General features: G+C 36.9%; 1 protein-coding gene across 23 annotated transcripts in view; it reads left to right on the plus strand.

The window, feature by feature from the left end:
- Nucleotides 1–14395, plus strand: part of R3HDM1 (R3H domain containing 1) — a 92840-nt gene that overhangs the window by 33523 nt on the left and 44922 nt on the right. For 17 of the 23 annotated variants that reach the window (XM_030019302.2, XM_030019311.2, XM_030019295.2 and 14 more), the window contains 3 exons: nucleotides 837–1047; nucleotides 9386–9427; nucleotides 9873–9962. In XM_030019302.2, the coding sequence (XP_029875162.1) occupies nucleotides 877–1047; nucleotides 9386–9427; nucleotides 9873–9962 (303 nt within the window). In that variant the 5' untranslated portion in view covers nucleotides 837–876. The remainder of the gene's footprint in view (nucleotides 1–836; nucleotides 1048–9385; nucleotides 9428–9872; nucleotides 9963–14395) is intronic. The other 6 variants (XM_030019308.2, XM_030019309.2, XM_030019320.2 and 3 more) reach the window with 3 other exon arrangements.

Consider the following 14395-nt stretch of genomic DNA (forward strand, 5'->3'; position numbering starts at 1 on the left):
CAGGACTTTAAGCATTCAGATCTTATTCTTTGTTTCTTTTAAGAAATGGAAAATTTTTGTTTTTACATCTTGCATTGTAGCTGAGTAATGACAAGAAGTCTTTCTTAGGGAAAATTGGGGTGGTTCTGTTATAACTTTAATTTTTTTTTAGCGTTATCTTTATATAGTATTTAAAACTATTTTTATAAGTTATAATTACTGATAATGGTTGTTATTATCCTAATTACGAAAGCTCTTTCTTTCTTTCTTTCCTTCTTTTTTATTGCTTTTGAGAGTGTGCTTAATTTTATGAAGACTAGTTTCATGACATTTAGTAGGTAAGGTAGTTCCTGCATTCAGAACTTTTCCAGTTGTTACCTGGCAACTAGGAAACTTCGAAGTTTTAATTAAATTTATGAACGTTTGCACACTTGGTGCATTATGATTCATCTATTTACTTTCAACCCTTTTAAAATAGATCTATATGGAATTCTCTTTTCCTTTCAAATGAGAAAAGCTTCCTTTGTTTCTGTTGGAAGCTAGTTTGATTTGGAGTATCTGAATGCTCAGGTGTTTATTTCAAAATACAGAACGGAAAATCTGCAAGCGCTATCCTATAGTGTAGCTCTTAGTTCTTGTTTGTATAGATGTCTATTATTATAAGCCTCTTGGTAAAAGTGGTTAAAAAGAAAATGATCACTCTCTCCCTCTGATACAAGACAGGAAAAAATATCATAACAGGAGGGGGAATCCTTTTTGCAGCAAAATCGTGTTTGTTTTGGGTAGCTATTTTGGTATGTAATTTCTTAAAATTAATTTAAAATTACTCAGTGATCTGCTTTTTCTTTGTCCTAAAGGTTCCATATTTCTTGTAGAATTTTAAAATAACCTTTTCTAATGAGGATGTCTGATATTCTTACTGTAAAAGATGAAACTGATGCAATGAAGGGTTCAGAAGGTGAATTTAAAGATACAGACCCAGTTGAAAATCTTACAAAATCAGGAAGTCAGGAGCAGATTCAAGCGGAAAAGGATGAAAATTGTCCTGATAGCAAAAACAATATGCCGGTAAGAAGCTTTTCACTTTATTTTTCAGTAGTATATCATGTTAAATAAGTCTGTGTCTTCTTGTTCTCCCTTTCTCACGATCCTCTTAGGTGTTTTTTTGGTACAGGTCAGGAAAACTTGACCGGTGTTAGGGAAGCAAGTAGGATGGTTATTGCTTCCTCTCTCCTCCTTTGCCCCACTTCTCTGTTTATATTCATGTAAATATGAGAGTCAGTCATTTTTAATTGTTTGAAGTAGATGAGCGGTTTTAATGGGAACTAGACAATTTGTCCATATTTGTGTTTTCCTGAGCACACATGTGAAGTTGAGTCTTTTCATTGTAGCAGAACAAGGGAAGAACTCGGCACTCAAGCTGTCTTTTGTTGTTGCTGAATCCTGACAAAGTTTCAGAGACTGGGCTGTGTTAAGAATACGCTGTATAGTAATAGTGTGGTTTGACCAAAACACTAAAATGTTGAGTGTTGCTTGTATGAACGAAGCACTACAGCACAGCTCAGCATGTCTGCCCTGAGTAGGGGTGACCAATCTAGGGCTCTTGAGCTATGTGCAGCTTACAGGTGGCTCAGGTGTAACTTTTACAGCAGAGCTGTACAGCATAAGACTAAAGTAATCAGATGTAGGTAATCCAAATCCCCAGGTGTCAGAGGAATCAAGTCAGCAGAGCTTCTGAGGCCATTAGGTCTGGGTCCTGCCCTAGCCACCAGCAGAAGGTCCAGCCTCAGCCTCTTTCTCCCTACATCAATGGCGGAGTGAGCTGGTGAGCTATCTTCCCGTCTTGGCTGCTAGCTAGTATTCCCCGTACCTTCCCTTTTCCTCCGTTCTTCACCGCTTGACACTTTTGGTATGTGATTTATTAGGTAGGAAAGCTTAGGCAGACCTCATGCATACACTGAAGAGCTGATGCATATAAATGAATGGCCTTTGCAAGGTGGGAGATGTACCTATAAAGAAATTGTGGCATCAAATTTCAAGTGAGAAGGAGGCGGGGGAAATAGTATGAAAATATCTTGTGCTAAAGGAGAGCACACCAATAAGGATGGGTTAAGAATTTAGGCAGCAGATTTAATACCTCTGAGGTTTAGTTGTGCAGTTAGTGTTTATGCTCAAGAGTCCTGAAAGATGGGTCTCTTTCATATGGGACAAACTAGCTAACTCCTGGCTGAGGCTGTCCACTTGGTCACTGAAGACTGTAAGTGTCTTAGATGAGGTGAGGAGTTAAGGAAAGCAACTGAAATTTTCTGGCGCAACCTAGAAAATGAGGCAAATTTCCAAGAGAAAACACAGAAGCTTGTGTTTGACAAAAATGAGTTTTCTACAGGAATTTTGTGTCTGTGGGTTAATAATAAACAATTTTCTGATAAAAATCCTGATTGGAATATGAATACGGCAGTATTCTCTTGTGGATTGCAAAAACAGGACAGTAGCTTATTAGATTCTTGTTATTGAGAATTGAGTAAAAGGTTCTTTTGGGAGTAGTTCTGTTCAAGACTAACAATTCAGTATTCCACTGAGTGAAGTAAGCTCTATCTGCTATGTTAAATTGCTTCCAAATAAATCTTGTAGACCACTGTAATAACAATACAGTTTTACACTTTAATATCTGCTGGCTTTATTAAGGCTGGCATCAGTGTAAATAGATAATTTTATGGAAAAAATAAATCCTTAAAATGAAATACTTCTCCTGTGACATGTGGGAAATAACTGCTACTGAAAAACTGCTAGATGTTATAGCTGAGGTGGTATTTTCTTTAATCAATGGAATATCCTAGTAGTGAGCCTTAAAAATTAATTTAAGGTTTGTTTATTTATTTTCATACAGTTCAGTAATTTGGAAAAATCTCATTCACATTTTCTCATTCAACAAATCTCATTCAACAGATTTTAGTGTGGAAACTTCTATGAGACTCAAGTGGCAAATCTGCCTTCCTGCAAACAAATGTTGCTGTATAGTCAGTCTAGAGAAATTAATCTGTTGGTGCTGTCCATGGCTGTGGGGTTTGGTGAGGGGGTTGGTTGCTTGGTTTTGTTCTTGTACAGGAGTAATAGCTGGTGGCTGAAATAATTATCTAGCATACGCAAGGTGAACTGAACAACTGTGTAATGAAGGCTGTTTGATGGAGACAGCTTTACTGTTGTCTTCATTTAGTGTTGATGTTAGTATTGTGTCCAGGAGTCTCCATCAGAATCAGAACGTTGCTGTTACATGAGTAGTGTAATTAAAAACTGTGTTTGTAGGCTGAGGATGTTGATTTTCAGAGTGGTAGGAAGACAGTCAAATTACAAAGTGGAACCTTGCTAATGTAAGCCCTTTGCAACAATTGAAATCAGTAAAAGTTAATGTCACGTGTACAGTGGTAGCTGCTAGTGCAAATATCTGTCATATATTTTTCACTGAAAGCATGTTTCATGCTAAAATACAAAACAAAAATTTTGGCCTGTCCATAGTAAAGAAAACTTCGGAAACAGTAGAGTGGTCAGCAGGTTTTTAACTAATGGATGATTAAGTAGTTTGGTGAAATTTCACTGGATGTACTGCTTTTCATTAAGTGCAGGTTAAATGTTACTGTAGTGGTGGGAAAAAGAGCGAAGGATTTGCTGAGAAATGTTAGAGAAGATTATCAGAGGGTTGGAATTTGTTGTGTTCTTTTGTTTACTAATTGAGTATATCAGAGGATGGGTTGGGGGGGGTGGGAGTTGTATGGGGCTTGGTTCTGGCTTTCCTAGCTAGTAGCTAAATGCATAATAGGTTTCATATCTATTAGTAAACTACACTAATATTCCTGAGTACAGTTATCATTTGATTTCTAACTTCTTTACAGCCGAGTAAGAAACAGGCTATGACCTTTCCTCTGTCTAAACCTATCATGGTTTGGATTCAGGTATGTTTCTGGATCTTCATAGTTCCAGAAACTGGTGATTATATTTTGAAATGTAACTGTGGCTCTGAATTCCAGATTACTTTGAGATGTTGTGCATTAGTAACCTATTTGCTGTTGCATACACTGTTGGAGGTACAATATGAACAAGAAAAATATCTTATTAGAGTACATGGCTAGCACTCCCAATTTCTTTAAGCAGTGTGAGAGTAGTATAATTGATACAGAGATTATTAGGGAAGGTTTTTGAATTGCCATATTTTGAAGTGACCATCAAGTAACTCTTAAATGGAAGTGGAAACAAGAGGCACTCATTTGAAAAGTACTTTTATGCAAGTCATGTGCATGTCAGCACTTTGGTAGTTTTTGTAATCAAAAAGGCATTGGTTCACCAGTCACTGTTGTCTCCCACCTGTTAATCTTATCCAGGTCAGGTGACAATATGCTAATTCTGAATTAGGTAGAATATGGGGTCTGAAGTTTGTTGCCTTTGTCACTGGGTGGTGAGACAGGCAATACTTCATCCACTATAAGGATTGCAGTTACAAAGTTAACGTGTCAGGAAATACTGACAAAAAATTAAACAAACAGCCTGGATTTATCTTACAGGATAATGCCTTCTATTCACTATTAGGAAGATCTTTTTTTCCCAAACCCAAAAATATTTAAAATCTCCATAACAATTCATGTTGGCTTATGTATAATCCAGAAAAGGAGGTTTGTTCTTACTCAGCAATCCATGCAGTATGGGGTTTGGGGGGAAGAAGAATGTTAGTCTTAAATGCTGTCATCTCTGCACTGAAAAATAACCATTAATAAGTAGATGTCAGATCCTTTATGGGATGATGATGGCCAAGGCAGTAAAAGACTGAGAGAAAGCAAGCTGCATATCACTGTGTATCAGGAGAAGCACTTGCAAGATGTGGAGAATAAAACCAAAATATGACCAACAAAAAAGGCCTCACAGAAGGATGGAGACTGGTGCATGAAATGCAGGAGTTGTATGCATCCACCATATGATATGGGCAAGGCAAATGTTGTATTAAGTGAGTATATCTGTTTTGGATTTATGCTAATTAAGCAGATATCCCTGACCTTTGGAGGAATTGGATGAATTTTTTTACTTAGCAACTAGACATCTCTCTTTCTACAAGTTCCTTCCCTCCGTACTAGCGCAAAGCTTTGTTTTCTCTCTCTGTTCCACAGCTTGAGTTCTCTGAAGCCTTTCTTTGCTGCCTCCCCAGCTGTTTTGGTCTTGTCAGGATTTACCTGTCTTTGTTTCCAAAATATGCGACTTAATACTTTTTAGTAGATAAATGATTGGGCAGATTCTGTTTGGTTACTTTTGAACTGTTGCAAATACTTCTGTGTCCAATGAGGAAACTATTTTTCCATCAGTCATCCTCTGTTGTTTCCTGGAAAATTGCTGTCACTACTCACTAATACAGGACGACAAGTAACCATAGACCATGCTGTTCTTTCCTTCAGTATTACAAAGCTACCTGTGGTTGTTAGGACTGTAGCCCTTAACTGGATTTAAAATTGAGACCTAATTTAGAAGAAAGGTGAGAAACTGAATGTCCTTAGAACGCTTTGTTCAGGTCTCTCATGTCACGCCTGTCTTCTGAAATGTCCAAACGGTACTTCAGAAATAGATGCAGTACCTTCTCCGAAAACCTATCACACTTCTAAGTTTGCCATCTTGTGCCTGACCTGTTTTTATCCAACTTGTTTAGACAGCATAGTGATGATAGAGGAAGGTGTGTAACAGCTCCAGATCTTTACTTTGTATTTAATATACGTGATGTATGGAGGTAATTAGGAAAAAACAAAATAGGCAAATACTCCTACTGAAAGCCTGGATGTATATGATTATAAGTGTTTGGTAAACTCTTAATTACCTTTTTATTTTGTAGTTGGAAATGAAGCATAGTAGTTGGTCTTAAAAGTTGTTGGTTGGTTTGGGGTTTTTTTTGAGACAAAAACCTAATCATTCTTTTCATTATGCAGTTGTTTGGAATATTTGCTTTTACAGACTGTCTTGAAATCATGCCCATAATGACTTTAAATGGGGCATAAATTTATTTTTAATCTTGCTTTCATTAACACAGTGTTTTCTGAAGTCAGTAAAAGTCTGAGAGCTGCAAATATAAAGAAATTGCTTAATTTGCACTCGCTAAGGATTACATATTCTAAAGTAGCTATAAATTGTTTTTCACAAATGGGGAACATAAAGTTGCTCTCTAGGAGCAAAACTTAGTAAATGTAGAGAAATTAGGAGAGAACTAAAATTCACGGACCTGAAAAGAGAGAAAATGTGCATTAACAGCTGCAACATGCATTGACTATCTATTGTCCTGGAATTGCAGTGGAAATGTAGTTATCTTCAGCTGGTGTGGTTTTGCTTGAGAAAGGATCTGTGCCCAATCATCTTCAAGTTTTGTGAGTGCAGTTACTGTTGATGTAACAGGACTTTAGGTTTTTCCTAAAATTTCCAGGTTCAGACCTTACATCATAGGCCTTTTCTCACATTAGCTGTCCCTGCAGTCCAGCCATACCAGATTTATTCTGGTGCTTCTTACCTGTCAGGTGTGTGGTGCTTATTCTTTACAGTTACAGCTGGATGTGGGGGCTTGTATTTCAGGTTTTGACAGCCTTAAAGTCATGCAGGAAAGCAAGGAATCCATGCCTATCAAAGGATTGTTTTACAAGGCAGTTGTTTCTAGATAACAAGTCTTAATATGATGGGTGGGATGATACTTATCTCATGTGTAATTTTGAGGTTTGAGTCATTTCAGTAAAGGGAGAATCTTCCTCCTACGGTGGCCCCCCATCTCTCCCTAGTGTTATTGGTGTGGGTTTGGTCCCTAAAAATTGTCAGGTGCTCGTGAAATTGAGCACCATGGTATTCAAATACCTTAGTTTACTACCCTGAATATCCCATATTGCTTTGATGAACTTATTCCCCATAGGTTGCACCTATCTTTAAAAAAAAACACCTATCTTTAAAAAAAAATCTTTAAATGCAGCGTAATTGACAGTGTCAGTTGGGTTGGCTTTCCAACCTGGAAACAGAACTGTAATTCTGCAAGCAAAATGGAAGATGAGATACAACACATGTAAAACACTTAAAGGAATGTACCATCAAACTTGTCCTACTGTGATTGAAATCTGAATATCACATTCATTTTAAACATTCTTACAAAGAATTCAGATTTGATACTAGATCATTTCAATATCTCAATTAAATTTTGAGGCATTTGCTTTGCCTTATCTGGCATGGACAAACATACTTGAGTTTTGGCTGCAATGGATTCCTGAGACTTTACTGAGGTAAGGTGAGGAGGAGATATGTGGTTTGTACAGTTTTTAATTAAATTTAATTATGATACGGTTCCAGCTTCCCAGCAACAGTCTCTCTTCTCTGTTGGGTTTTTTTGGTTGGTTTTTTTTTAAAATCATTCTTAAAAATAATTGAAATATGTATGTCTTATCTAATTAGTGAGCAGTAACTTAAGTGTAAAGTTTTTGTTAACACTATTAGAAATTCTGTTTGGCTAGTTTACAATGTCTTATGTCCTGTATAACTAAGTTGATTCCCGTCCCCTCCCTGCCCTGCCCTGCCTTCACCCCCCCCCCCCCCAGTGGTGGATCTGAGGTATTTGCTTTCATATATTCTTTTCAGTTATATACTGGCTTCAAAGCTTCCAAAATTTTGGGAAGGGTGAACAATTGCCCAAGCGTAGATTCTTTTGCCTGTTGTTTTGACAGTGAACTGAGGGCTCCACTGGCAGTGCTGATTTGATTTTAAGTTCACACTACTTGATTTGAACCCACCTAAGACAATTGATGCTGGAGTAATTGATATGAGGCTGGGAAATAATCCAGTTCTTGAAAGTTTTGTAGCGTGATATAATAGAAGCTTTGCCAGGGATGTGCAGAGTGCCAGCTTTCAATATCCAATGTATGCTTTCAACATAGCTGATTGAAAGAAAAAAAATATTTTGCAGGTAACAGCAAAACTTAGTCTTTGTATTGTTCCAAGTATGAGAACATTTGAACTGTCTTTGCTGCTCAAAATCTCAGCAAGCGTCCTTTAAAAAACTGATGATGAGTTCAGTTAGTTTTCAGTGCTGCTATTTAAAATCCTGTTACATAGTGAAATGAGCTTAAATGAGCACCCCTTCTGCTGCTTTTCAGCTAAGCTGGTACAACATCCAAAAAAACCATTTGGGACTTGAGAAAACTGGAGAAATAGCGGTTCTTCTGCCTTTATGTGGTAGAACCTTTTACTGTAGGTTAGGTGTTCTTTTTAGCAACATATATGTCCTGCTAGAAATTAAGGCACTTGATAGACATCTGCCCCTATGAGCCTAGGGCAGGGAGGGCTGTCTTTATGTAGTTTTTAAACAGAGTTTTTGTTTAGTTTCCTTCTGAAAGGATACCTCTTTCATAAAGGAGGAAATATTGTCCATTAAACAACATTTGAAATTATATTACCAGTGTTACTTTTTCCTTACAAATATTAGGCCTGTGCTTGGTAAAACCAGTTCTGTTAAAGGCTTGTCTATTAATCAGTTTTAGTTCTACAGTGAAACCAATACTTAAATTATGTTATGCCACTGTGCTTCTATTCCTGTGTAACTGTCACAGAGGGTTGAGTTAGTTTTAACTATGCAGTTAAGGAATTGTTAAACACATTTGTTGATTCAAATGTACCTTTCAATCATGCATACTGTAGTAAAATTCTGGTAATGCTTCTTTTTAAAAGAAACAATAGTAATAGAAGAAGGGATCTGGGAGTAGAAAGAGCAAATGAATGCATAGTAAGTAACTAAAATGGCTCTGGGAGGAGGAAAAGCATATTAATACATGGTAAGTTACTAAATTAAAGAAAAAAAAATTGACCAGTGGCCCATTTTAAAGTCCGCTTTCATAGGTCACAAGATGAAAGAAACCCATATGTTTTAACCTGCTTATGATAGGTCATCATCTGTTCCCTGGTAGAGGCAATGCTGCTTTCTGGTTTTTTTTGTCTCCCCCACCCCCCCCCCCCCCCCCCCCCCCCCCCCCATTATTTTTTCAGGTAGGTTTCAGGAATAGGAAGAAAGTTTATAAAAACTATGTCATGTTGCCAAGGAAATTAGGACACGAGAATTTAAAATGTAGGAGAGGCTGAGAGAGTAAACTGCTTGGATCTTACTGAGCAAGAATAATGCTTGCTTCCTGTTATATTCCTGTAATATCTATTGTTGATAAATGAAGAAGAGAAATCAAGGACAAGCACGATGAAATTGGGAAAGGATATAACCCTTCAATCAAAAGCACATGCTGTTGCTTTCACAGATTTGACCATCATGTCAGTAATAACTGTTAAAGCTTTCTCTTATACAGACTTTTGCATTAATAAAATTGTACTATTAAGTTTAATATAAACCTTTTCTGTTGTGCCTATCATTCAGCGGCCAGTGCAGTCTTTTGGACAGACAGCAAAAAGGTCGAAGGTACAGTAGACTTGTGTGCTGGCATGCTAAGGAAGCCCTTCATGCTTGATGAAGCTTTGTTACTTTGTGAAAAGTGCCTTTAGTTTTATTTTTTGGCATTGAAGCTTTGTTTTATTCTGTTGGATTTTTGTCTTGCCTAGTTGTCTGCTTTTGTGGTTTGCCTTTATATTTTTGGTGGCTTTTTATTGTTATGGAGAGAAACACTTTCCCAAAGATTTTATTTACTTTTCATTAGATGTGCTCTATTGTGCTGACAGTGCCTTCAAAAGCTGCAGTTGCTTGGGTATTTTCATCCTAGAGGAAATTATTTATTCTATCAAAAATATTAAAAATGCAGTTTTCAGCCATTTTGTTTTACATAAAATGAATGGAAAAATAACGGCTTATGGTATATTTATATCATTTTTATAAGCCATAGTTTTTAATTTTACATACTTTCCTTTAGTCAAACACAAAGTTAAAGTTAGTTCGGAGCCTTGCTGTATGTGAAGAATATCCACCACCTCCCACAGCTGAAATATCACAGGACCTCCAGGTAAAAATCACATTACTGAAGTTTCTGAAACAATTAGAAGTAACTTAACTGTTCAAAAGAAAATCTTTTGGGTACTCTTTAAATATGCAGACATCATATGATTTTAATTTTTTTTTTAATATAGCTTTAATAGAGGTGATATTATCAGATGAAGAATTTGCCACTTTCTTTTTCTGAACTATAATGGTTCCTATCTGGGGAAGAGGGGTTTTGTTGTTTCAAATTTCTAGTGTTACAGTGCACTTGAGGCAGTCTTAAACTGCTTAAGTGCTGTCTGCCATCAGTAAGACAGCAAAATGATGATTAATGTGCAGCATAATTTATTGGCTTTTTATATATAGAAAATTTAAACAGCTGTAAGTTCTGGTACTTTAACTGAATTCCTGCATATTAATCATAATTGCTGGTAGTTCTATTAACACATGCCTGAAGTATTTCCGAAGACTAATCTATGAAGATGATATAACACACTTAAGGAAGTTCCTAAATGCTGGACAAAATCTATAAAAATACCTTAGAGAATTTAAAACAAAATCTGGCTTTCCTGACTTTACCTTCATACCAGTCTGTATTTTTAGAGCAAAATACTATTACTGGCTTTAATTCTATGTATGAACGTGGGGCTTCAAAATGCTTTTCTTTTTTTCACTCCTAACGAAACTGAAATGGTCCTTAGTGGCTTGCTCATAAAGCGTGTTGACTTATCTTGCTGTTATTTGAAAAGCTTCTAAACTGTCTTTTTGTGAAAAGTCTCACTTTTAAGAAGCAGAAGGAACCAGTAGAATAGCAGAGCGTGAGGGGGTTTTGCTGGGGGAGTGGTAATTCAGTTTTGGGGAGGGAGGTAGGTTGAGAACTCATGTAGGTATTTGTCAAGCTAATTAAAATTTTGTAGGATTGAACCACAAAGTATCTAGGGTTTTTTTTCTTGGGAAAACTGAGAAAATAGTATTTTTCATAGTCTTTCACTAATATGCCAGTATTGGAAGAGTTGACTAGAGAAAATTTGAAACTGGGCCTGCTAATTTGATGAAAAATTAAGTCTTAGATTTGTATAGGCTGCAGAGTAAGAGATTAAAAGACAACAGAAAAGCTAATGCTATTTACAATGATAATGTTTTGTGTAAGACTAACAAAATTGACTGAGTTCAGGCTTAGATGTTTAGTCTGAAGAAGCAGGGTTTAACTTTTTCAGTCACTGTATCTAATTACAGGAAGAGAGAATCCTAATTTGATGGGCTGTTCATCCACAGTATATTTCAAACATAAGAGACGTTAGGATTTTAAAAAATCTCCAGCACTATACAACACCATGTATTTAATGGTTTAAAGTCAGACATCTATAATAAGCATCCTCTGCAGATGGCATTTGTTACCGTGTCCTCTGGAATCGATCCTTAGCTGCGTACTGCAAGGTTCTTGAAAGGAATTATTGCAGTAGTAGAAGAGAAGATGTAAAGGCCAGTTCTACAGAATGAATTGAATTGTGTCATAATCTAAGTTTCTACAAAAGGAATACTGTGAACCAGATTGTATATTAAGAAACAAAATTAGATCTAGCTTTGAGTTTTCTTTAGAAACAGTAATCTAGAAAAAATGGCTTATGAATCCCAATAACCATGCAAATGAGTGAGAGAACAAATTTAATTCTTCCCTGTAGACTGGAGAAATACATGTTGAAGAGAAGAGTTAGAAGTAAGAATTTGTTACAAGTTCTGACACTGGAGCGCACATCCTATGGGTCACAGGTCTTCCATGACCCCTTGTAACAATTCATACAGGCAATTCCTTCACCCATTTTGCTTTCTTTCCCAAAAAATCTTTGGGAATGGCATGGAAGACTTCTTCTGTGAGCACCAAACAGCTGCTGACTGCCTCAAGCCCCACACTTTGAAGCATGATGTGTATGCTTTAATTGCGCTTGGGACATGTGAGAGGTCCAGTGGCTAGGTGAAGTGAGTGACTGTCTTGCACAGCCCTCACTAGCAGTATGAGAATAACCTCTGTGATTACTTCCCCTTGCTGGAAAAGTCACTGCGGTGTTTTATCGGTGATTGCAACTGAAAAATGGCTTCCAGTTTTGTGTTCATACGTAAAATGGATTTTAAGAGTTAAGAAGAATAAAATTCAGGATAAGTTGCTGGTAACACTTGAAGAATCCAGATTTTTAATGGTTAGAAAGTGTTAGCCTTGATAGGACGAAAAATATCCTTACTCAACTAGGAACTGGTGTGAGTTTTGGGATAACTCTGGAGGCTTGCCTGTGGCTGTTTATTAGTCACCCCTTCCACACTAGTGTGTACAGCAGCTCTTAGCAAGGTAAAACTCCTAGGCACGTGGAGGTGTGGAAGTCACTTAGCAAGGCACTGCTGCCACTGCTGGCTGCTTCTCCTCGAAAGACTATAATGAAAGAGGTTGACAGACCAGAGAAATTGTCTTAAGCAGATCAATTTGTTTTCTGATATACTTGTTTATATGTTCTTGAGCAATTGCAACATGAAAAAAGATCCTGTTTCTTACTGAGAAACCTAGGTAAATGCTCACAAATTTTTAAGCCTTAATTGTTAAAAAGCACTGGCAACCCTTTACTAAAAGGTGCTATGAAAGTACAAGCTTATCAATTTATTGCAGGAGGAAGAACATAACTGATTTATTTGCTCTTTTGTCTTTGTAAATACACTAATTCTTTATTCTTTTGCCGTCCTTTGTCTAAATACTAGGTGCTTGGGTTCTTCTGATTCTGTATGCTCTAATACGAAGTACGAACACCAGCAAAGGATGATCCATTTCAGCTCTTTTTAAGGAAGGGCTGCTTTCATATGAATGACAGTTGTTATTATGGGTAACAAGTAAATAAACCTTCAAACAATTGAACTTTTTCTTCTTTAGCAAAACAAAACAACCCAAAGGAGGGGGAGTCAGGGGAGAAGACCAGGGTCTATAATGTTAGTTTATACTGACTTGTGTAAATTCAGGTTGTTGGTTTTGGAGATTTCTGGTAAAAAGCCAAGACCCCAAGACGTAGGGCCTTTGAGTAATATTATGTAATGTTTCCTGACTCTTGCCTTTTTCTCAAGTGTTTTAAGCTGGAGGAATTTATTGGTTTTGATGGTTTTAGGGCTTTTGCTTTTTGTTTGGCTTTTTCTTGATTAATCAGAATTTGGTGACAATTTCTTCTGCTACAATGCGGACTTCAGATAGGTGATCTGAGCTACAGCAAGGAGTCAGTTAAATCAGTACGCCAGCAGAGACCTGCTACAAACAGGGTGGGATTAAAAGAATTTTAGGGGAATAAAAGTTAAAAGGTTTTTCAGCAGCTTTCCAGTCAAGTAGGTCAAATTTAATTAGATGCTACAGTTTTTATAGCATGAAATCACAAGGAAGTGCCCTTTGCTGCACAGTTCTGTGGTATCACACTTTGAAGTAGAATTGGTGGTAGTAGAACTGGCTGTTCAGATGGCTATTCCTTTTTTAGCTCTCGTTGGGAAAAGAAGTATGAAAAGGATTACTTGCTGAAATCCTTTGACTAAACTATTGCTGTATGCTTTTACTCTGGATGGATTTAGAATATGTAGTCACTCAATTTTTTAGTGAAGGAAAATCAGACTATGAAAATTTCCTTAGTTTACTGGTAGTTTTGTAGAGTATTATTGTAAAATAGAGAATAAGGCATTGGTGGATCCAAGTCAGAAATAATTTAATAAAACATAAACATGTTTCTTTTTCAAATAACTGTTACACAGCTGCTAGGTGAACAGTAGATGTAATGCACTTTGTAGTGACAAATAAATTGCCCATTTGAATTCTGTTCAGGTTAGTGATGTGAGGAATGCAAAGATTTGTTTTGGACTCCTTCAGGTTTGTAGCCAAGTGAATTCTCAAGACTAGGAAACAGTTATGCAAAAGTTCATTATTAGTGATTGGTAATGGTTTTTATCAGACTTGGTTATAGATAATCTCATAAAACCTGAGAAGTCTTCACACTTGTAATGCTGTTTTGCAGGGTGTTCATGAATTAATAAGTTTAATTAGAACACTTAATGTGAGGAAAAAGTCATAATGAAAGGGAGAGCTGATAAAACTACCAGCTAAACTTCTTTTCTCATTTGAAAAAGTTGTTATTCCACAAATGCACATTGAAACTAGTTTTTAACCATAACCTCATTAGTGTAGGGTTCCCGTTGCCCAGCTCTGCAGGGACAAAGGTAGAGAGAGCAGTTTGGTGTGCTAGGGCAGGGAGGAGCATTACTGCAGGTTGTGCAAGGATGTGTTTGCGTGTGAAACAGTCTTTAGCCTTGGTGAATCCTGGCTATATTTAACTCTGGCCAGCTTACATGAGTGAGATCAAGGCTGTGTAAAGACACACGAGCTGACGCTTAGAGCAGGTGCCTGGATATGGGTAAGAATGGGTTTGCAGGAAGAGTGAGGACTTGCAT

Source organism: Aquila chrysaetos, chromosome 6, assembly GCF_900496995.4.
Source record: "Aquila chrysaetos chrysaetos chromosome 6, bAquChr1.4, whole genome shotgun sequence".
NCBI classification, from domain to species: domain Eukaryota; kingdom Metazoa; phylum Chordata; class Aves; order Accipitriformes; family Accipitridae; genus Aquila; species Aquila chrysaetos.